Below are 22,593 nucleotides of genomic sequence, written 5' to 3'. Positions count from 1 at the left end.
CCTGAGATACCAAAGAAATAGAGGGGAAAGCGGTGGTTGCTGACAGTAGTGAAGGGAACACAGTAATTTGACTAAACATTTCCTTTCTTCTTAAGGGATCCCTTCTGGGCAGGTGGGAAGCCACAGAAGACCACAGCCTGGAGAAAGCACTGCTTCAGTTGGAAGAGGAGCAGCAAAGGTAAAGGGAAGAACCTTACATTTGGTATCCTGGATGCTTATGGAGTGAGGGAAAACCTGTCAGTGCTACCTAGTCTCCTTGAGAGAAGTGGTTGGGCAAGTTGTTTAGAAAGGAGAAAGGTCCACAGTCTGTGTGGTGCAGTAATAGTCTTGCATGCTGAATGGCTCTGTTTTGAGCAGGGGGTTGTTCTGGGTGACCTCCAAAGGTCCCTTTTCAGCCTAAATTAGGTGAGTGATTTAGGACAATGCTAGAGAAAGGTGATGCATCCAGTGATCAGACCGCACAAAGGGGAGACAAGACGTTGACCGTGGGCATCATCAAAGTTGAAGAGGAAACCAAAATTGTAGATGAAAGTTGAAGGCTCAAAGCAAGGAGAAGCAAATGAGTTTGCCATCACAGAGAGATCTTAGTTAATCCTAGAAGGCACTTTTACTGCCTCTCAGTTTGACAACAGCCAGCGTTGAGGGAGTTGGAAAGTCACGGGGGTACTGCCTGTGGACAGCAGTTGTTCCGTGACCTCATTGCTGTTTCTCCCTTTCCAAGGTGTGAGCATCTGGCAGACGTGAACACTCTCCTGCGGGAGCACCTCGATAAAGCAAATGAGGTTAATTCAGCACTTAAAGAAGATGTTGGAAAACTGACAGCGGATTGGATAAGGGCCCGGGAGGAGCTGGAATTGAAGGAGAGCGAATGGCGCCGTGAACGTGAGGTAGGGATAAGGCTGCGGGAGTGTCAGATGTGATGCCCGAGTGGAATGAGAATGCATTTTATTTCTGGCTCTGTGAAAGTTGTGGCTCCATCGAGGCTGTGTTGGTGCTGACTGCAGGAGGCAGGGGCGTGAGGTGGAGGAGTGTCAGCAGACTGTAGGCATGGGAGATACCCCCCTGCTGTGACCACACTGCTCGGTCTGAAAGGCAAATGCTTGCTGTTGCTGGACACTGTAGGGCAGTCTCACATGAATGGTCATTGTTTCAACAGTTCCTAAATCTATCTACAGCAGTGCAGAGCAGAGAGGTCTTTGTGTTTTCAGACTCAGAGTAGCCAACAGCAGAACAGGACAGGCCTCCCTTACCAGTAGCCTGCTGTAAGCAAATCTGACACTGGTCTTGGAGGGGCTTGTTTTAGTCTCTTCTACCAAGATTGTTCGACACCTCTGCGAGGAGAGATGATGAATCGTGGTCAGTTTGTTTTGCTGATACCCACTCCTGCAGGAGAAGTGTGAATGTTTCTTTCTCTGAAGTCAGGTGGCAGGTCCACTGAGGATGCTTCTGTGGTTCCTCTGCAGTCGTGATGATGGTTGTACTCTCTCATATCTGAAAGACTCGTACAGTGACAGCTGAGGCTGAATTGGCATTTCTTCTTGTCTTTGCCTGTTTAGCTTTCTGATAACTACTTAAGGGGTGAACGTAACCGTCTGCTCAGCCTGTGGCGCCAGGTGGTAACCTTCCGCCGTCATTTCCTGGAAATGAAGACTGCCACTGACCGGTGAGTAGAAGTTCAGGCTGGACCTCTTGCAGAAAAAAATGTAGCTTCCCTTCACAGCTGCTTTTTCAGCCTTGATGTTACTTTAGTTGCAGCTAAAGATAAGATTTCTCTTTTGGTAGGCTGGAGCAATGCCATTAACCATGCTTTTGGGTCTTTTCAGAATAATTTTTGATGCTGGTTTTCAGAGCACACTGCGGGGCTCAGGCTGTAAGTAGTGCAGAGGCCCTGATCAGATGAACTGACTCTGTTGATGTTTGGGCGTATTAACAGAGACAGGGGCACATGCGGACACCTTGGAAGAGACTCACCAAAGCTGTGTGTGCAGCACGTAGAGTGATCCCTTTCACAGAGGGATTAAAATCTGCCTTAAATCTCACTGGCTTTCTTTTCCCACTGCTCCTGATGGAAAGATCATTCATGAATATTTTTTTTTCCTTCTCGTTTCCCGCTTACATTTATTCTGGTCAGTTTACATCTGTTTATTCCTGTACTAACATTGTTGAGAGAAAGAATAGCTTCTTGGCCCTGTTATTGCGTTTATCCAATGTATTTTGCTTAGTTTGATACCTTCTTTTTATGATTGTTTTTTTGTTCTTGGTCTCTCTGAGGTTCCCTTCTCACAGTTGCCTTCTATGCAAACAAAAGCAGTGTAGCCATAATAGTACATTCTTCTGTTGTCAGCATACAATTTCAAACTCTGGGTTACTGTCAGCCATTTACCTTACTTGACTGTAAGCTTTCCTTAATGTGCCGGGTATGCCCTGACCTACTAGTTAATTCTTGAAGCCTTTTTTGGCTGTTCCATACATTTCTTCTTATCTCTGAGGGGAAAACAGCCTCACTCCTCAAACCATCAAATAGACCCATTGCTCCACTATCCAGATGTGTCCTGATCTCAGAGTGTCAGATGAATGTTTTGTCCCCAGCAAAGATGTCATCTTTCCTGCCAGCTTTTACTGCTGCACCATTAACATGCTTCAAAAGTGAGTCAGCTGATAAAGATGGTGGTGTGAATATGATCTCTTTCTTGATCCTTCTGCAGAGATTTGTCCGAGCTGAAGGCAGAGCAATTGAGGCTTTCTGGATCTATACTTGTAAACTGCTCCCGCCTGAACTCTGGCGTGCAGCTCTGGGAGACCATCAGTCTGAGTAGACGTGTCCTAGAGGACCAGGCACAGCAGCAGGCAGAACAGGAAACAGGCCAGAAGACTTGGGAAGTGATGCACTTACAAGTCAAGGGGGACCTGGAGAAAAAGGAGCTTCAGGACAGGTAAATATGTTTTAACTTTGCTGTTACCAACGCTACCTTGTGGTTGTTTTTTGGATTCATAGACGGGCTGTGTTCACGTTTAAAACACACCTGCTCTGCACAGACTTGTTTCTGTCCCTAGTCAAGCTATGGCCTTCAGCAGAATGGATAGAAAAACACGCCTGACTGACAGAAGCTTTTGTAAGACAAGACTGGAAAAGAGATTGTGAATTACAATTTTTTTGCTGTTACCTGGTTCTTGGTAAGAAGTTGAGGCCAGCATAAAGAGAGCTGTGCCTCTTGTACAGCCCTTTTGCTACCCAGGGCTGTGCAAAGGAGTTGCGAGGAATTTGCCCAGGGCCATCTGTACCTCTCTACTGACAATTCCTTGCAAGACTGAGTGCAGAAGTCTTTTGGGGCAAGAAGTGCCATTTTGCAACTTTAGGCATATTAACATGTAGAGATGAACGCTGCCTTTGCTGTATTTTCTGGGCTGAACTGTCTCTGCTGTGCTGCTGGGAGCTGCTTAGCTCTTTAGCGGGTACTGGTGTGTGATGCTTTTGGAATGGCCCGTGGACCTTCTCTTCTCAGGGTGACGGAGCTCTCAGCCTTGCTTGTACAGTCTCAGAAGCAGAACGAGGAGAAGGAGAAGACCGTGAAAACGCTCAACGACACTGTGGAGATTCTAGTATGTTTTACCTTTATTTGGGAGATGGCCCAATGTTTGTTCTCCAGCTTTAGCACAGAGGGGTGTGGTTTCCTCAAGAGAAAGAGCGGTGAGGACGATGGTGTGGGAGCATCAGGCACATGTGAGTCAGCCCAGGTGCAGGCAGTGGCAGGGGAGCTGCAGACGGTTCCCGGGGTTGCACCAGTGCTATTCTGCCTGTGACTAGATCTCCAGGGATCAAAGTTCCTTGAAACTGACAGCTTCATAGCAGCCTGTGAAAACTAGCTGTTGGTCTTTCTCTTCTTAGTTTTAGTAAAGAAGGAATTCAATAGATATGGGAAGGAATATACTGGAATCAGTAGGGCTGAGGCTTATCAGCACAATGGTGCTGCTGAGACTGGGAATGCTGCAGAAGGGAGCAGCTCTTCTCCACCCACCCTTTGCTTATTCTATTCTCAGGAAGCAAGTTGGTTAGAGAAAGAATATGAAGCTTCATTGACTACAAGTGTCAAAGAAGAGAATCTTTCCCTCCAAAAGCTGATAAAAGATATAACACAGGTGAGTACAGAGTTGGGACCACATCCCTGTAATTTGATTTAAAAGTACTTGAGAAAGGCAAACCACTAGCCCAGGGAATAGATATCTATGTTTTATACTGTCTGTGTTAACTGCTACTGGCTGTTTAATTATTATACCACTTTTCTGGCATAAAGCTTGTTGTTATAACTTCTGAGTTGGCTGTCTTGTGACACTTGAGCTAAGTCACTAGAAGTTTCAGTACCTTTGCCTTTGCCCTAAGGCCTCTGTTTGACTGTGCTTTCTGAGTTGGCTACTTGACATTTGTATTCTAGTGTTGCCTGGAGGCTTCTCCCACCCTCCTTGGGCAATGACTCTGTTATTTAGGTTTTTATAAAAGGTCACTGACTGAATCAATATACTTGCCAACTCTGTTCCTTCACTCTGCATTTACTGACCATTATTATCTTCCCAGAATTGCAACTGATCTAACTGTTTAGGGCTAACTTTAGCTTAGTCCTAAACCTCACTCTAGGGAGGGAGATTTAATCATTAGATCTTTTACACAGCTTCTCACAAAGTCAGTTCTTTCCCTTTAGGTAGTCATTTTTATCTTCTTGTGCTACTGCTCAGAATAATTACAGACATTAGTTTTTTCAATGCTGTTTTCCAGTATTCATCAGCTTCCTTCTTCCCTGGGTAGCATTAATATTTCCTTTCATTGCTATTTCCAGTGTTGATCTGGTGTTCCTCATGTCTGTGTCTCTAAGAAGCTGAAGGAGACTCAAATCATTCAAGAAACTGAGTGTTCAGGCTGTCTCCATCCACTTCACAATTGTTTTTTCTTGTTTGTAGTAGCTGTATTCAGAAACCCCTGGAGTGCTTATGACCACAGGGACAAAACTGTTGTTGTCTGAAGAAATGAGAGAATTCAGTTTTTAATTACACTAGGTTGAAGCGGGGGAAAATGGAGAAATAAACAAAATCAAGTAGAATGAGCAGAGAGTAACAGCTTGATGTGGGCTTTCAGGTGGTGTTAGATGAATGTGACAGCATGGTCAGCATTATCTGCACTGACAGCTCCCAGCAGGTAGAGTCTAGCAACATCCTCTCCTGTCTGAGCTCCGTTGATGCAGAGCATGCCTTTGTTTTGGTTCAGGAAGCACTGGCAAGGAGGAGAGGAGCAGCACAGGTGAGAATTTTTCCTTGCCTTCACCACTGGCCACAGGCTCAGCTGCTGATGCCTTGCTTATCTTGAAACCTTTCCATTTACTTAGCCAGTTTCTTTCTAGCCATCCCACTCCTGGTACTATATCACCTCACCAGTCTCACCAGCTCTGTGTTCTGCTGCTTTTCTCTCTTTGATATGCACCCCCTCATCACATCTTTTACCTTCAGGTGAGCTGTCTTGCTGCTTGCTTCTCTAACGGCTATCAGGAGCCATCTTCCCTGCTCCTTATTGCTTGTTTGTGCTTTTCCCCGCCTATTCCTTGCAGGCGCTAAAAGAAGAGCTCTCTGCCAGGCAGGACTCCATCACTGTCCTGCTGCACCAGCACAGGCAGCAGGAAGAGAAGTGCAGGAAGCTGCAGCAAAGCCTTGAGCAACTGGAGCAGGAATGCCAGATGGCCAGCAGCCACCAGCAGCACCTGCAGTCGCTGGTAGAAGCACTCAGAAGGTGAGTGTCCCCTCCTCCTCCTGCGTTCTGGAGGCAACCTGCTTCCAGTCCTGGGAGTTCAGAGTGTTATGGGCAAAGAACTCGCCTGCCCTCCCCGTGTATGCCCCCGTTTGGCCCTTCAGCATCCTCCTGTCACTGCTTTTCCTGCTCTCCTGTGAATCCGAAGGCTGTCTTGGAGACTCGGAGCGAAGCTGAAACAAGACGCTTCCCTCTAGACATGCTGGTTCTCTGAATTCTGTTCTTTGGGGGCTCTTTCCTAGCCACAGCTTCCCAGTGAATGAGGGCAAAAGCCTGCCTGCCTTCCTGTGTCCCTCTCCAGTGGCCTTGTGAGGGGAAGGGCAAGTTCTTCCTTAGCGTGCTGCCCACAGCGTCAGCCTGGAGTGACTGAAATGGGATCCGTGACGCTTCAGGCCCGTTCGTCCTTCTGACTGAGCCTTGTCTCTGCAGTGACTGTGCAAACGTTGAGAAAACCAGGGCAGAGCTACAGCAACAGCTTGAAGAGACGGAGCAAGAAGCCTCGCGTCTGCGTCAGAGTAACACTGAACTGCAGCTGAGGGAAGATGCAGCCCAGGGGGAGAGGGTGGAGCAGCAGCAGAGGATGGAGAGAGCGCATCGTGACCAGGAGCTCCTGTGAGCATTAAAGCTTCCTCTGGGCAGGGGTGGGCGCTGCCGGACGGTGGGAGGCCCCCCTCAAAGAATGGATTTTGTCTGCTCAGCATGTGTAGCACAGACTGGTGAAGGGAGCACGTGGGCAGATCTGGCTCCCTGCTGACGCACAGCAGAGGTGCCTCCTTGTACTTTCTTTATGGCTCTTGAAAAGAATCATTCCAAAGCTGACCAGAGTAGACCCGATGACAGGCCTAAGGTGAAAGAAGGAGGTTCAGGCTGGCTTTAAGGAGAACAAAAAATGGAACCATGAAGGCAATCTTGCTCAGAAAGGTTGTGCAGATTGCATCCCTGGGAATTTGGAAGGCCCAGGTGGGTCGAGCCTTGAGCAACCCAGACTGATCCCATAGCTGAGCCCAGGTGCTTTGAGCTGAAGATTGGGCTAGAGGCCTCCTGGGGTCCCTGCCAGCCTGAATCATCCTGTCATTGGAAATTCATACAGATCTCCCCAAACAGATTGTGGGCTCTTTCATCATTTTGTTGCCGTAAGCAAGAATAATTGAGAGAATGTTAATCTGGACTGTTGAGAGGACCTGAACTTTTTGGAAACCTGTGATGTCTGGAAGCTTATTTTACTTTCTCAATGACGAATGTTTCACCTGGGTCAATGACAAAGACTGATGCAGCGCTAGTCAGGAAATTACATTATTCTTTAGGTGTAAGTAGAAAGCTGTTGCAAATCATTCAAACTGCCATATCTTGGAAATAGTATGTAATCTTGGTTTTGGAAATGAAAATGTTTTTAATGTAAAAACTTGTTTGTCTTTCCCCTTCTCATAGGCTGAAGGACTTAGCTGCACTCGAAGAAAAACATTCTTCATTACAAAGTGAGCTGGTAGTTGCAAGAGAGACACTGGAGGAATCACACCTTCGGAGAGATCTGCTGAAGCAAGAGAAACATGAGCTTTCCATGGCCCTGGAGAAGGTATGGTCACCTTATTCCTAGGCAGCACTCCTGGGAGAGGGAATTGTGATAGCAAGACCAGCACAGGTGGCGTTTCTGTCAGTAGAAGACAGTGACAGTGTTGTTCTCCTCCTTGGAATATAGTGATCAGACCACACAGGCTCCTTGGTGTAGTTAGTCCCCATGTGCTTATTAGGAGCACTGGACAGGAGGTGTGTCAGAGGCACCAAAGGGGATCTGGAGTCACTGCTTCAAGTCAGGGATTTTCTTGTCTTTGCTTTCATGTTGTTCTTTTGTCTCTTCAGGCAGAGCAGTCAGTAGCAGAGTTGAGAGGGGCTCAGAATAAGCTGAGTGCTGAAGTAGCTGATCTACACATTGCAGCAGCGAAGATGAGCAGTATCAATGAAGCTCTTGCACTGGATAAAGTGCAACTGAACAAACTTGTGTTGCAGGTGAGCAGTTGCAAAAGATCTCACCAAGTGTTGGTCTGCAGCTGCTGCTTCTTCTCAGACTTCTTGCCTTCAGACGTATGACTGCCTGAATATGGAAATGTTCCTTTTTCTGACAAAGCCAAACCTTCTACATGGTAAATCTTACTGTATTTTCTTTGTGCTTCTGTGACTGTAGCTGGAGCAAGAGAATGAAGTTCTGTCAGGTAGAGTGGAGGAGCTGGAGAGAGCAAAGATCTCTGACCAGGAGAAGCTGAACTCGTGTGAAAGAACGAATGAAGAGCTCAGTGCAGAGAAAGCCCACCTGGAGCAGCTGCTGAAGAAAGTGGAGGAGCAACGGGAGGGGCTGCAGGTAGAGCTGAGGATGCTGGCAGAGGAGAAGGCAGAAACCCAAGAGCAGCTCAGTCAGGTGAGACCAAAAACCTGGTGCTTTCCGGGTGGGCTTTTGGCTGCTGGGCTCAGTGAAGCTCTGTCTGTTGGGTTCTGTGGTGGTTTTGTCAAGGAGAGACCTGGTAGTGCTGGAGGTCAGAAGCTTTCTTTACTGCCTTTTGGAAATGTGTTGATGGCTGGCAGAGCTGTTCTGCAATGCTCTCCGTTGTCCTCTGCTTCTACAGATGACTTCAATCCACCTGTCTGTGGTGGCCTCTCTTTTGGCTTTTGATAAGCTGCAGAGAGATGATTTGTCTTGCCCATGAATCTGAGTGAGGCTGCTACTCTCCCATGTGGCAAAAGAAGCAAACCGTGTAGCTCTTCACCCTTTTTCTGAGTCAAAAAACCTGGGGTTGCGTGTTTCTGTTTATGCTTTTTGTTGTGAAGTCTGCAACTTTCAAACCTCCATTTGTTCGAGTCTAGAGAGCGGGACAAAGCTGCAAGTCAGTGTCTGCTGTCTTGTACTGCTGAGAACGGGAACGAGATCTTGAAATTGTTGAAATTGTATTTTAAGGCATACATGCAACTTTGTGGCTGGAAATTTGCCTGGGGGAAAAGGACCTGGGGATGCTGGTCAGCAGCTGGCTGATGATCCAGCGGTGTGCCCAGGTGGCCCAGAAGTCCAGTGGCATCCTGGCTTGTGTCAGAACTAGTGTGGCCAGCAGGGACAGGGAAGTGATTGTCCCTGGTGAGGCTGCACGTCAATTACTGTGTTCAGTTTTCGGCCCCTTACTACAGGAAATACATTGAGATGCTGGATCGTGTCCAGAGAAGGGCAACAGAGCTGGGGCAGGGTCTGGAGCACAGGTCTGATGAGGAGTGGCTGAGGGAACTGGAGGGGTTTAGTCTGAAGAAGAGGAGGCTGAGGGGAGACCTCATGGCCCTCTACAACTACCTGAGAGGTTGTAGCAAGGTGGGTGTCGGTCTCTTTTCCGAAGTAACAAGTGACAGGATGAGAGGGAAAGGCCTCAGGTTGCACCAAGGGACATTTAGATTGGCTATTAGGAAAAATTTCTTGATGGAAAGGGTTGTCAAGCCTTGGAACAGGCTGCCTAGGGAAGTGTTTGAGTCACCATCCCTGGAGATATTTAAAAGCCATGTAGATATGGTGCTTAGGGATATGGCTTAGTGGTGGGCTTGGCAGTGTTGGGTTAACAGTTGGACTTGATGATCTTAGAGGTCTTTTCCAACCTAAATGGCTCTATGATTCTGTGAGCTGTTAGAGCCTCTTTAGGCTTTGAGGAAGATGAGAAATAGGTGATCACACAAGACTCTTCACTCTGGACTAATTGATTTTGATAGCCTGGAAAAAGAGCTGGAGAGAATCATGTCACTGAGAGATACCAGGGAGTTTGTCATCATTTGAATGTCAGTTTCATAATGTACAATCTTGGATATTGTGGGATAACTGAGAGAATTGTTTGTTTCTGATGGTCTGTTGTCTGTTAGGTAGTCAGTTTTGGAGTCCATGGTATGTTTGGCAAATACCCAGCAGAGGTGTTATATTGAAGAAAAAAGCTGAAGAATCGTGGTTAATCTCGAGTTGAATACCAGCAAGGTGTATTAGACAACTTCTTTTGTAAAACAAGCAAAGAGTGTTGTTGACAAACTACTGTACAAATAGAGTCTACCATCTCTTTGGTCACATCAGCCAGACTTTCATAAATCACTCCAAGGGCTGTTTCCCTGCCCAGCATCACCTCATTGCATCCAATGCACTTTGATCTTTTTCTTATTTTTCCAGAAGGAGAAACTATGTGTATTTTCACTTTCTTCAGTGAGCAAAACTGCTTTTGCTCAAACTTTTCTGAAAATTTCCAGCACTGGGATAGATTCTGATAGAATTTTAGTTTGCAGGGTGGCAGCTCTGGAAGATTCCATATTTTTGCATGAAAACACGTAGTCTGGTGTGTTTATGTTTGTTGTGAAGGAGCTGTGTGGTCCCAGGCAGCCCAGTGTGACCTTACTCATCGCTTTCAAGTTAACGGTCCCAGTGCCTTTTGGCAGCCCAGGGTATTAGCATGGTATAGAGCACATGCTCTTAAACTTTCAGCCCGCAGTACAGGAGCTCTTTCTCCTACAGCTGATGCAGAAGTGGCACTGGCTGGCTCTGCACAGAACTCCAGAGAAAGGGCTCTAACTGTCTTTTGTCCTGCTTTCAGGTTTGCCGCCAGCAAGAGTCAGCTCACAGCGGTCTGGAGCAGCTGCGCCACGAGTCCTCTCGCCAGGGGCATGCACTGGCCACGGTGTCCAAAGAGAAGGAGTTCCTGGTGCATGAGAAGGCTGCCCTAGAGGTGCGACTGGAGGCCATGCAGCGGGACAGACAAGGCCTTTCAGAGCAGCTGGCAGAGGCCAGGTAAAGGCAGGGGGGAAACCCTAGGCAGGACATTATATCATGTCTATAATTATAAAGGTGGCAATCAGTACACAAGGATTTATTGCATCCTGTGTGCTTTTCAAATGTTTTCACCTTCCCTGGGCAGAGAATGAAAGAATCTTGAGCAAAATGAAAAAGAGTATACTATGATTTTAATGTTGTTTTCCTGAGAACTAAAACTAGCAAACATCTCCTGGGCCTTGGGCTCATGTTCATGCCCCCTTGCACATTCCTGTGTGAAGTCCAAAGCAAGCCAGCTTGGCTCTGAATTGAGTATGTGTTAAACCCTGCAGATGTTTACTGAAACTGAAGTTTCTCTCTGGTTTTGGTGTCTTGTTCTATGCATTTGAACATAGATCCTTCCTTATCAAGTAGTTGACTATCGATGGCTATTGCATACAGACGTTGTGAGTAGGACACTGCCATCTAGGGTGAAGCCAGAGGCTCATGCTGCAAATCTTGAGGGTATTCTGGTTGGAAGCTCACTCTTGTCTTGGTGCAGAACCCACAGCTGGTTATATCAGCAGCTGGGAAACCTGTTTTGAATCCTCACGTCTTTGAGGATTCTTGCTCATCACTGATGTCTGTGTCCTGTACTCCTTACCACATGCTGTTAGAGACAGATGTCTTGGAGAAGTTACACAGGGAAGGAACAAGATTCTGTCCTTCTGCCTTTCTAAGATCGTATGTGACAAGTTCTGCTTTTCAGAAAAAAAAAAAAAAGAGGAGTTGTTTGTACTCCTTGTAGGTGTTTTTTCAGAAGACTCCTGAACTTGCAGAGCTGTACAAATGATGGTTTAGACATTGCTTCTCATGTTTCTTGACTTTTACACTTTATTACTCCAGAGTATGTCATTAGGATTTTTGATAAACACCCGTTTTGACTCTGTGTGTTTCTTGAGAGCTGCTGCTTCTTCTGAGCTCCAGCTTCTCTTATTTGATCCAGCTGTGTGGATTGGTCAATTGATCAATTTGAAAAAATTTGAAAAATTTCAAATTGATCAATTTGATCCAATGTTTGGTCAATTATTGGGCTGTTACTAAACTATTAAATGTTCTGCTCCTTTTTTAAAAAAATTTTTTTAAGGGATACATTATTTTTTTAAAAAATATATTAATTAGTTATGAAAAACCTTTGAAAATAGATAAAAATTCAGCAACTATCCTTACCAGATAGGTTCTCAAGAGCCTGTTGTTGTCACAGTTTTGGACTCTTATCTTTTCTGTTCTGTTTTAGAGACTGACTTATATTCATCCTAAAATGGAGCATATTTACTTTGGACTGCCAGAGATTGGCATAATCAGAAATATGTGCTGGTTCTCCTTCTTGAAGATACATCCTCCATTGTCCATCCAAGTAGTGAAATTCTACTGTTGTGTTGTTGTTTTTATAGCAGCCCCGTACTAGTGAGGCAGTGCTGTGTGTTGAAGGAACCTGGCACACAGGCGCTGTGTTAGATCAGGGAGGTGACTTCAGCTCCTTGTTCCAGAATCCAGCGTGTCATACGCAGCAGTTGGTTGAAATCTGTGGCTATAAGAATTTGGCTCTGCAGTATTACAGCTTCCATTTTAAAGAGCAACAAGTCATTTGGGCTACTGCTTACTTAGTTAGCAACACTTAGAGAAAAGTAGCAAGTTTTTCTCTTGAACTTTCAACAGTTGAAACTGAAGGCTGCCGTCTCTCAGGTGCTCCTTGTTCAGAGAAAATCTAGTTCAGATTTCTTACAAATGCTGCTCCAAGCGAGAGATCTTCTATATCATCTGATGTATTTCTTGAGTCCCTGGAGTCTGGAAAGTTACTTACCTATAGCTACACTGTGAACAGCATTCGAAAAGTCACAAGTCATCCAGGGAAAGACTCTTATTCTGTCCCCCTGCAGAGCAACCTGGAAGCACTGATGAGCTGAGGGCTGTGAGCAGAGACAAGGCTTTTGCTTGTTGGCCCAGACTTTGTGGCCACTTGTGTGTCAGCCAACAGAAATTTATGATTTGGCCATTGAGATCAAATCTGGATGGGCTTTCTGTGTTATGCTAGGTCATGAGCAAAGCCTGGGCATTGCCCCGGAGGGGCCTGCATTGCTATTTTAAGTGGCAGAAACATGCTTTCTGTATACAAGTTTCCTTGCAACCCATTTTCCATACTCAGGGGTAGGATCTTGAATGACTTCTGACTGGAATAACTCTCAGTGGGGATCAGGAGCAACAAACTCATTTCTCTCTGTATTCACAACTTACAGGTCAGTGAAGGAGACGCTGGAATCCAGCCTGTTTGAAGCTCAGCAGCGCTTATCTCAGCTGGAGATCACCAGGAGTCAGCTTGAAATCCAACTCCACACCGTCACGCAGGCCAAGGAGGTGATACAAGGTGAGAGCCTCCTGTCTCTGGTGATCCCCTGCCTAGGGAAGGTGGTATAAAAATAGCTCTGTGTCCACAGTGCTTCTGAGGAGTGAAGGGGATGGAGGCAAATCTCTCCTACACTGAAATTCAGATGGCTTAAGGTCAGGGAAGTCAGAACCAGTGTTTAGACACTGAATCTTGCCATTTGTCCTGTTTGCAGGGGAAGTGAAGTGCCTTCAGTGTGAACTGGAAACAGAGCGATCTCTAATGAGGCAGGAACGGGAAAACATGGCACAGCAGCTCTTGCAGATGGAGCAGCAGTATAACAGTTCCCTCAAACTGCAGCAAACTGATCATGAAGTGGAAATAAACAAGCTCCTGCAAGACCTGGTAGGAAACAATACGCTTCTGAATTCTTCAAGCAAGCTCTGTGGGCTGGCTTTAGAAGAGTAATAGCCTGAGTGTGTGAAAAGGCAGCAACATCTGCCATAGGTCACACCTTGCTGGGCCAGGCAGCAGAGCCAATGGCTTGTACTTGAAGGCGTGTGAAGACCCCCGGGACTCTGCCTCTACTCTCAGTAGAAGCAGCCACAGGTTCAGTGCGGGCCTAAGGCGAGTTTAACTGGAGGTTGGGTGCTCCCCACCCAAAGCCTGGCAGGAAAGGGGCAGGATCTTACCGGACTCCTGTCTGCCATGAAGTGGACTCCTCACATTGCTGTCAACTGCAGTTATGGGAACTTTCTTCCTTTCTTTCTGTCCTTTCACTGTCGTCAGAGCTGTTGTCTCTGGGCTTGAAGCATGTGGAACAGGCCCCTTGTTCCTGGTACTTTTGTTCCTGGCCTGTCTTGTGACCGGGGCATCAGGGTACCCGTCTCTTTCTCACCGTGCGGTCCCTCTACATCTTTTCACTGATGAAAAGGGATGTGAGCTTTGAAAACAGACTCTTAAGAATAGAGGGAAATCCTGAGGAGACAGGTGCTAGGAAACGGGCAGCCATCGGAGAGAGGAAGGTAACATCTCCTTTTCATAACGGTTGGACTCAATGATCTTAAAGGTCTTTTCCAACCTAAATGATTCTGTGATTCTTCCACCTGCTGACCCACCTTTTAAGTTCCTTGACAGGATGTGATTTATGGAGAGTACAAAGCCGTTGTTGTTCACTGTTGAGGTGGGAGGGATGAAGCTTCACACTTGTTTTGAGGAGCGTGGCTGGGACTTCACCTTGAAGTCTTTTCCTCCACTCATCAGGCAAGCGAACAGGAGGGGCATCATTCAGAGCTGCAGAAGATACTGGAGAAATGGGAAAAAGAGAAGGCGGAGACAGAAGGGGAGCACGAGAAGAAGCTGTTTGATATGAAGCAGAAAGTTGCTGCCATGCGAGCTCAACAAGAAGAGGAACGAACCAGAGTCGAAAATGCCAAGCGAGAGGTAAAGACTGTGAAAGGAGAATTTGTGTCGCTTTTTGCAAGGCTAGAGCTGTGGGAGATGTCTGGATATTGGGCTGTGTGGAGCATGCCCTACATGTTTTCTACATGAATTTGGTGAGGTGAAAGGCAAGCAGGGTTCTCTTTGGGACTAGAAGTGAGTCCTGTCTTAGGAAGCTGGGCAGAAGCATCACCTTTCAATTGTGATTTTTGTGTTGCTGTTGTTTGGGTTTTTTTAAGACTTACCTCAGAGTATCTTCACGGTCCTCTTTTGATCTTTACTGATACATGCTTATAACCTGAACTCCATTAAAGACCAAACTGAATTTGTAGGACTGAATCTCCATGAGGATGGGGTTTTTGTTTGGAGGGGACAGGGGGACATGGCAGGACATGGCAGGATTGTTGACAAAAGAAAAAAAAATTTAGACTCCTCTGAAATATTTCTGAGCAGTAAAACAGGGGTGTCTTCTGGGCTGTTTCAAGTCACTTGCTGGTAAGCAGTATTTTGTGCCCAGATCTCCTGTGCAACCCTGTCACACAGTGAGAGTCCTCCTTGTGTCCCCCCCGAAGTCCTCTTCACAGAGTCTGCCTGGGGACAGCAGTACCCCCAGCTGTGTCTGCAGGTACTGAAATGCCAGGGCAGTGCTCAGAGATGTCAGCGTGTCCCTGTAGCGTCAGTACTTTACCAAAGTCTAATGAATACCTTAAAAATGAAGTAATTTTCACCAAACCCCACTTGGAATACATGAGTTTTCTGAAGGAGCTGCTGGCTTCAGCCCTCTGGCAGCCCTGCATTTTCTCTGCTACTAACTAGGTGTAAAAATCACCACTGAAAGACAAACAGGCCACAGCAGAAGAAGAGGGATACCCTCACCAGCAAGGCGAGACATCTGAGAAGTGCCACTCATTGTCCTGTTAGGTGTTAGCTGTTTGCTGGAGATTCAATCACAGAGGGACTGTGTCTGGACCATGTTTATGCTGCCAGTCTCACTGAGGGAGCTGTGTCTGCAAGTGGCAGAGAAGGGCCTGGGGGAGCAGCAGCATAGCGCTTTGAGAGCGCCTCAGCCCACCGGTGTTGGAGCCTTGCCACACAAATTCTGTGTGGGAAGTTTAAACCTGTCTTCTCTTTGTTTCTGTGCAGGTCCTGCAAGAAAAGGAGCATGAGAAGAGTGCTTTATTAGAGACACTGCTTCAGACTCAGGGAGAGCTAAGAGAAGCCAACCAGCAGCTGGAGCAGCTCAGGCAGGAGGTGAAAGAGCAGCATGAGAATGGGCAGGTAACTCTGACTAGTCGAGTGGGTTGAAGGAACAGGCTGTGGGCAACTGGACGTAAGCTGAGAGAGGCTGAGAGTCCCAGATAAGAGTGAAGGGCAGTAACAAGGAAATAAAGCCTAAGTGCTGTGAGTGAGGAGGCAGGGACTGCTGCAGGCACTGAAAGCACAGAGCCTGATGAGCTCCAGAGATCAGCAACAGGAAGGAAGTGTTCCAGTGGAAGCAGAGCTGGGTAGAAAAGCAGAAGTGGCTGAACGAATATGATTTTGAGACAGAAAGAGGAGAAAGCTGAACCTGATGGCCGATCCCAGTAGCTTGCTCTCCATTTGTTTTTGCAGAACATCAAAGAAAAACTGCAAGCAGAGCTGCAGGAAACTCAGAGTAAGATGCAGGCAGTGGAGAAGAGGCACAAGGAAGAAATCAAAACCATGAAAGAAGAAATTAATATCCTCCTTCAGCAGAGGGATGCTCTACAAAAGCAGGTGAGTGAAACAGCAATAACTACTCCAGGTATCAGCAGGGTGGTCTCCCCACGGCAGAGCAGCAAGCGATGGGGTAAGTCCCTCTGGCTGCCATCACACTGTGGTCTCCATCTCAGCTGGGCCGAAGGAGACTGACCAGCCAGCTGCTGCCCTGGACAGATGGGCTGCTCTTTTGCCTGTTTGCCAACTCTCCTCATAAGGGATTTCTGCTGGCCTGTTAACTGCTAGCCTTGTTTTTTAAGGTGCTTTTTCAGATGAACATGGTGACCCACTTAGATTTTTAAACAAGCCAGCTGTATCCATTGTGAATCTGGTACTTTCATGAAAGGTGAAATTCAAGGTTGTACTTTCGCTTTCCTCACAGTGTATGATATGGCTGATGTGGCTGACAGTGGGAAGCTGTAGTCTGACTGCTCTGTTGTGTTTTACTTGAGGTGGAAGAGTTGACATCTCAACTAGCAGCCTCCAAAGAGTCCCAGCAAGTGATTGGCCGCAAAGCTCAGCAAGATCTGAGTGAGGCACAGGAACTGTCAAGGCAGAAGGTGCTGGAGGTTGTGCACCTGCAGAAGATCCTGGAGGAGAAGAAGAGTCAGTGGGAGAAGGTAGAACATCAGAACAAGGAGTTGCAAGTGTGTCTGCAGTCTTTGGAGGGGGAAAGGAGTCGATGGGGAGAAGTGGAGCGTGACAACACAGAATTTCAGGCTTTGCTGAAGGTCCTAGAGAATGAAAAAGCCAGGTAAATGAAAGTCTGTGAAACTCTCTGTTCTGTTTAATGGATTCCTGCTTTCAGATCTTCACATATACAAGTGGCTCAGGCAGCATTCCCTAAAAAGCAGAGTTCTGAACTATTCATGCAGATATGTTTCAGTCTCTTGATGTTGTGTTTCATTTTCGTTATTTTTAATCTTTCAGTTACAGTCTTTCTGAAGACAGTGGCTTTTGGAGTAGTCCTTTCCTTAAAATGAGGTGTTCTTCTGTTAGGTCAGCGTGTTAATGCTGTTAAATGAAACTTTCAGGGGTTTCAAACCTGAAACACACCAAAGGAGGCACAACAAGCTGCAGTATAATGAGCTAGATATATCCATCAGCTTTGCCTTGGGTCTAGTAAACTTTAAACATTTAGGATCTGTATCAGTCTTCCATCCTGATGCTTTTGGTTAAAACCATGGTTTTGAACTAAGCCAGATTCCCCTCTGAGGCACCCAAGAAAATAAGCATGTTTCTGATTGCCATCTGTTTCCTCATTCCTCAAAAAATCCCAACCGGTGTCTGGAAGGGCTTGAGCGGGGTCCCTGCCAGCCTCTACAGTTACAGGTGTTACTGACTGTCCAAGGAATGCAAGAAAGAAGAGAAAGGGTAGGTAGGCTACTTTACCTGGTAAAGTCTTGCCAGCCTTCAACACACACCTTAACTGAAAAAGAGAAATAAAAGGCAGTGACTTCTTGTTTCCCCTGTGAGAAATCTGGCATCTTATAGAAGGATCTGAGTATTTCCTCCAAACCTCCATTACTGCTCCTGGTATCAGCCTTCATTTGTCTAGCTGAAAGTAATATGGGTGCTGCAAGTCTTATGAAACTCCCCAGAGATCACCTGGCTGTCAGTTGCTGCTGTTCCTACCAGGACATACAAGTGAGGGGAAGAAAATGTCTCTTCATTATTGACTAAACCTCTCCCTTGGAGTCTCATTAGTCAAAAGAAAAATTTTCCTCTGCCCTAATATCTTCATTTCAAGACTTTGTTGTGTTTCTATTCACATTCTCATCTCAAAAAAAAAAAAAAAATAGGGTATTTAGCCAATAATTCACCTTTCTTCTGTGGAAAAAAGCATAGTGGGCACGTGCTTGGGTGTGGTTGCCAACCTGGCTGAGGACTGAACAAGCAGCCTAGTTGTTTAGACAAACCTCAGCAGTCAAATCATTTTTCCCCTTGGTGGTGGAAGTCCTAAGAGTTTATTAAATGTTACACCATGTAGTAATGAGTTGCATGCTCTGACTTTCAGGCTGACTCTGTCTCTGGAAGAGAAGGAACTGAGCTTCAAAACCCTGGAAGAAAACAACCTTGCCCAGCACAACAAGGTGTCTCAGCTTCTTTCTGCTCTTCATGAGGCTGAGCAGCTCCATTCAGACCACAGAAGAGAAATACAAGAGCTCAGCAACCAGGTGACCTGTGCACTAGCATCCTCTTCTCCAGGGACATAGAATACCACCTGCAGCTTGTAGGCCTCAACTTGTTTTCCCTCCCAACCACATACACTCCTTCTGTGTCCTGCCCAGAGACTGCACACTGAGGCTGAATCTGCTGTGTTCTGCCTGTGTTTTCCCTGGTTCTCTCGTGGTTCATGGCATTAAATGTCTGAGAAGAAACAGAAGACTCCTTTGGAGCTTCTCAGTATCTCCATTACAGATGTTGTCCCCAGATGGTGTTTCTGCCTCTGCCAGGCACTGAGCAGTCTGGTGAGACAGAGTTGGTTATGGCAGTCTGTGGGAGGCACTCCTGTCTCGGCCATTCACCTGGCATTTGGGAGGTGCCCCAGGAAGGATCTGATTGTCTCCCCTTCGCTTCTAATCCCAAGCGTCCCTTCCTTTGGGGATGGGCAAACTTCCTTTTGCCCTCCTCAGCCTCCAGATACCTGTTTGTAGCTTGTTTTGCTCAGTTTGAATCCTTGGCCTTGTGCATTCTGTTTCCAGTGTGGTTTTTGGCCTGAAGTAGTTTCTCCTTCCCCCCTCCCTCTAATCCCTGCCCTGGTGCCTCAGCAGCAGCGCAGTCCCTGAGCTCTGTGCCTCTGTGTTACAGGTGCAGTCGCTGCAGGAGGCAGTGCTGGAGAAGGAGGCTGGCCTGGCAGCTCGGGAGGAGCAGCTGCTGCAGGATCTGGAGGAGTCCCGAGCAGGCGAACGGTGCTCAAGGAACTCTCTATGTGTGCTGGAGGCTGAGGTGTCTGAGCTGCGTTTGAGGCTCTGTAGCACAGAGAGCAGAGCACAGGCACTGGCCACGGAGTGTCAGCAGGCCAGCAGTGCCCACCGTGAAGCCCAATCCCAGCTGGACAAACTGCACTTGGTTCTCCAGCGCATGGTCTGTGACAGCAGAGACTTAGTCCCTTGGAGTTCAGGCAGGTGTGGGGCTGGGTTCACAGCTCTGTAGGGCAGGTATAGGTGGGCAGGTGGAGGGAGGGGTTGTTCTTTGTAATCCTGATGTGACAGACCTGTCCTTTCAGTTTAAGCTGATTCAAGCCTTGAGAAGTCTTGACAGCCTGACATCCCTGACAAGTCTGTGTTTGCGTGTGGAGAAATGACCAGCATCAGAATGAAATAGGGTCCAAGGCACGTGCGGCCTTCCTCGAGGCAGTGCTGACATTAGTGGTCATCAAAATAATGTTAGCCCAGGACACATGTCTTGCTGTAACATGAGTTCTAGGATGACGTCAAAGGCATTGCCACCTCCTCCTGTGCATAAAGAGGCCTTGTTTGTTGGAGACCCTTTCAGTTAAAGCTTTCAACAGAATTGCTTCTCTCTTCAGAACAGGGTTGTGTCTGGGGCCCAGCTGTTTCCCAGGCCAGGGACCTCCCTGCAGAGCTCACAGTGGACAGAGTGGCCACAGCCCTACAAGACCTGTGTCAGCACCTGGAGCAGGCTCAGCAAGATCTGGTAACTTGTATCTAGTGCACCCAGAAATCCCATCCTTCTGCTGTACTGAACTGACAAGCAGAGTGCCAAAGCCAGAATGGATGTAAATTCTTGTAGGCCAGATTGGCTTGCTGCCATGGGGGAAAGGAGAATCCCCATCCCCTGTGCCATTACTGTCCAGCTGCCCCCTCCCACCTTGGCTGTTCCTGCCCATGTGTTTGTACCTCTGTGAGATGATACTTCTTTTCTTACCTCTTCCAGAAGGATGCAAGGAAGAAGATACAGGACTCAGAGCTGGAGCTGAGCAAAAGGCAAGCTGAGAAGGACTATTTCAGTGCCCAAAATCAAGAACTGCAGAAACAGCTGGCTCAAAGCCAGGAAGGTACAACTTCCCTTTTCCAACCCACTGACCCCATCCTGTCTCACCAGTGGGGATCTCTGATACCATGCAGAGGGAAAATGCAGTGCCCAGAGATGGGAAGAGGAGAAAAACAACAAGCCTGAGACTTATCTATAGAACTACCAGGGAAAGATTTTCATAGAGAAAGATCCAGTGTCTGGCAGGGCATCTGGCTGTGTGACTGCTGATACTGTGCACAGGTGGTGCCTTTCAGGTCCCATGTCACTACTAAGTAGGTGTAGTGTGATGCCTCACGGTACCCTTCTCTGTATGGTCTTTAAAGGCACCAACCTCAAAAATTCTTGTATTTATCAACTTCCTTTTCCTCTTACATGCCAGATTCACAGAGCATTAGTTCAGTGTTAAGTTCCTGTGTTATTGCATCCTTTCTCCTGCTTGCTTTTCCTTGTTCTCTGGAACCTAGTGCTTCTGCATCCTTCTTACCTGTTTTCTTGCCAATATTGATTTGGTGCCTGAGCTCACAGCCATCAAAACCACAATTTCTTACTTCTGGAGCCACTTCTTATGCCTTTGGTAACATGTTCATGTTGTGTTTATCTATAAACTGGTTTTCACATGTAGCTAGTTGCCACTTCCTCTAATCTCCAGGACATCCCAGAGCCTCCAGGGCTGTTGGCCTCTCAATATTACAGCTGGACAGGCTTCTCCTTTCTCTGTCATTGCTTTCCCACTCTCTATATCAGAACTGTTTTTTATCTCATTGTTGTGTTTTCCTTGTCCCAGACAGGAACAGGGAGGTGGGGGCATTGCTCATTGCCTCCCCCACAGGCTGTCACCTGCTCACATAGTGCCTTTACCTGTTCAGTATTTCTTCATGTTCCCTCTCTGAGATGGAACTGCTGCTCATTTTTCAGACTCTATATGAGAGTTTTCCAGGCCTTAGATCATTTTTTTCTGCTTTTTTTCTGGAACATTCACAGTTTTTAATATGTATGTTACATATGATAACAGCTTGAAATTCTGCCGTTGGATGGATCCTGCTTGTCCCACTAGTCAGTTCTTTCCATCTTTAGTTCCTGTCTATTAGTTTAGTTTACTAGTTTTGGTTTTAGTTCCTGTCTATCTGTAGTCATCCTTGCTTCAGGTCTCGGTACTGGTGTGATGCTCAGTTGTTTTTTTCTTGCTGTTGTCCTAGTATCAGTGAATATTTCCTCTCCTTTTTTCTGCCAGTGCACAACATATTCCCCTAGCTTCATTCTTTTGAACAAATACCAAAGTGCATCTTCAAGCACAACATTGACACCTGTTTTTTTCTGTAAAGTCTCTTAAGTCTTCCTGGTCAATGAACTGTGTCGTAGTCAGTCTTCACTTTTGCTGCTTCTTCCTTTTCCTTTAGGACCTAGATCTGACTCTCACCTACTGTCTCTGCCCATGTTTCACTGATGTCAGTTCTACCTGCTTCTCACACTGTGGGTGATGTGCTGCCATGCTCTTAGCCCTGCCCTTTCAACACTCAGAAGAGCAAGCACATTTGTGTATTCTTCTGAATCTTGCCACTCTCATTCTTTATTCTCTACCTGGAAGTTTCCTTTATTTATGTATGCTTTGAAAGTCCTTGTGGGCTTAGGGCCTGGAAAACACAGGCAGATAAGAAAAGTATGTTTTCTCTGTAGAATGCAAATCAGTTTGGTTTTGCTTTGCTTTTCATCTTCTCCTTCACCTTTCCTGCTGCAGAGACACAGATGGCAGAACGCAAGAAGAGCTCTCTACAAAGTGCCTTGCAGGAAGAGGCTGCTGCTCTAAAGAAGGAGATTATGAGTCTACGTCAAGAGGTGGCATCTTTGGAAAGGAAACTCGAGACCACTGAGAAGCAAAGAAAGGATGTCCTGGTGAGGCTGGCAGATGCTGTGAAGAGCCATTTCTTATGTATTTTTTGGCCTTCTGTTAAAAATTTTAAGGAGCAGCTTTTTCCAGTGGAGATCTGATTTTAGGTGGTCTTCTACAAGTGCAGTCCACATCTGAGAAGGTAGAGAATACGCAAATGCTCACCAAGCTTCCCTCATTTTCCCTTTCCATTCATCATTCCTGTTTCCCAGACTTGCTTTCCTGCCAGGCCAGGTAAGCTGAATTAGCAGGGTCATCACCTTGGGTAAGGGAAGAGAGTCCAGGAAGGAGAGATCATTGAAATGACCAGTATCACAGCCTTTGTGGAGAGATCACAGACAACCATAAGAGCAGACAAATACTGATTATATCATTGGTCATTTTTTAGTTTAACTTTTCCAGTTACATCCTTTTGAATAAGTAGGAAAAGATGCTGTAGTCATATAAAATTCAGTTAAGATTCAGGGTGTTTGTTTTCCTCTATTTTGATGAATTCTCCCCTTGAAGTTCAGGTCAAAGTAATTTTCAAATTTGTCTCTATTTACATAGCATGGCTTGGGCTGTTATTTGTGTCCAAATCCATATTTAGTTTTCTAAATATCTGGATCAGAAAA

The 22,593-nt window shown here is 46.5% G+C and overlaps 1 protein-coding gene across 4 annotated transcripts in view; it reads left to right on the top strand.

Annotated features, from left to right (window-relative positions):
* The window catches only part of CEP250 (centrosomal protein 250), a 33,638-nt gene that overhangs the window by 2,528 nt on the left and 8,517 nt on the right, over positions 1 to 22,593 (top strand). For 2 of the 4 annotated variants that reach the window (XM_074920000.1, XM_074919999.1), the window contains exons 3-26: positions 96 to 178; positions 722 to 887; positions 1,557 to 1,663; positions 2,706 to 2,933; positions 3,504 to 3,600; positions 4,039 to 4,137; positions 5,126 to 5,287; positions 5,592 to 5,770; positions 6,218 to 6,400; positions 7,217 to 7,361; positions 7,646 to 7,792; positions 7,968 to 8,198; positions 10,381 to 10,574; positions 12,833 to 12,960; positions 13,154 to 13,323; positions 14,182 to 14,361; positions 15,502 to 15,636; positions 15,970 to 16,113; positions 16,548 to 16,849; positions 18,113 to 18,272; positions 18,907 to 19,219; positions 19,628 to 19,755; positions 19,996 to 20,116; positions 21,830 to 21,984. In XM_074920000.1, coding sequence (XP_074776101.1) covers positions 96 to 178; positions 722 to 887; positions 1,557 to 1,663; positions 2,706 to 2,933; positions 3,504 to 3,600; positions 4,039 to 4,137; positions 5,126 to 5,287; positions 5,592 to 5,770; positions 6,218 to 6,400; positions 7,217 to 7,361; positions 7,646 to 7,792; positions 7,968 to 8,198; positions 10,381 to 10,574; positions 12,833 to 12,960; positions 13,154 to 13,323; positions 14,182 to 14,361; positions 15,502 to 15,636; positions 15,970 to 16,113; positions 16,548 to 16,849; positions 18,113 to 18,272; positions 18,907 to 19,219; positions 19,628 to 19,755; positions 19,996 to 20,116; positions 21,830 to 21,984 — 3,957 coding nt within the window. The remainder of the gene's footprint in view (positions 1 to 95; positions 179 to 721; positions 888 to 1,556; positions 1,664 to 2,705; positions 2,934 to 3,503; positions 3,601 to 4,038; positions 4,138 to 5,125; positions 5,288 to 5,591; positions 5,771 to 6,217; positions 6,401 to 7,216; positions 7,362 to 7,645; positions 7,793 to 7,967; positions 8,199 to 10,380; positions 10,575 to 12,832; positions 12,961 to 13,153; positions 13,324 to 14,181; positions 14,362 to 15,501; positions 15,637 to 15,969; positions 16,114 to 16,547; positions 16,850 to 18,112; positions 18,273 to 18,906; positions 19,220 to 19,627; positions 19,756 to 19,995; positions 20,117 to 21,829; positions 21,985 to 22,593) is intronic. The other 2 variants (XM_074920001.1, XM_074920002.1) reach the window with 2 other exon arrangements.

This window comes from Athene noctua, chromosome 16 (genome assembly GCF_965140245.1).
Source record: "Athene noctua chromosome 16, bAthNoc1.hap1.1, whole genome shotgun sequence".
Classification (NCBI taxonomy): domain Eukaryota; kingdom Metazoa; phylum Chordata; class Aves; order Strigiformes; family Strigidae; genus Athene; species Athene noctua.
The sequence above is the reverse complement of the archived record's forward strand: the minus strand, read 5'-3'. Positions and strand labels throughout refer to the sequence as shown.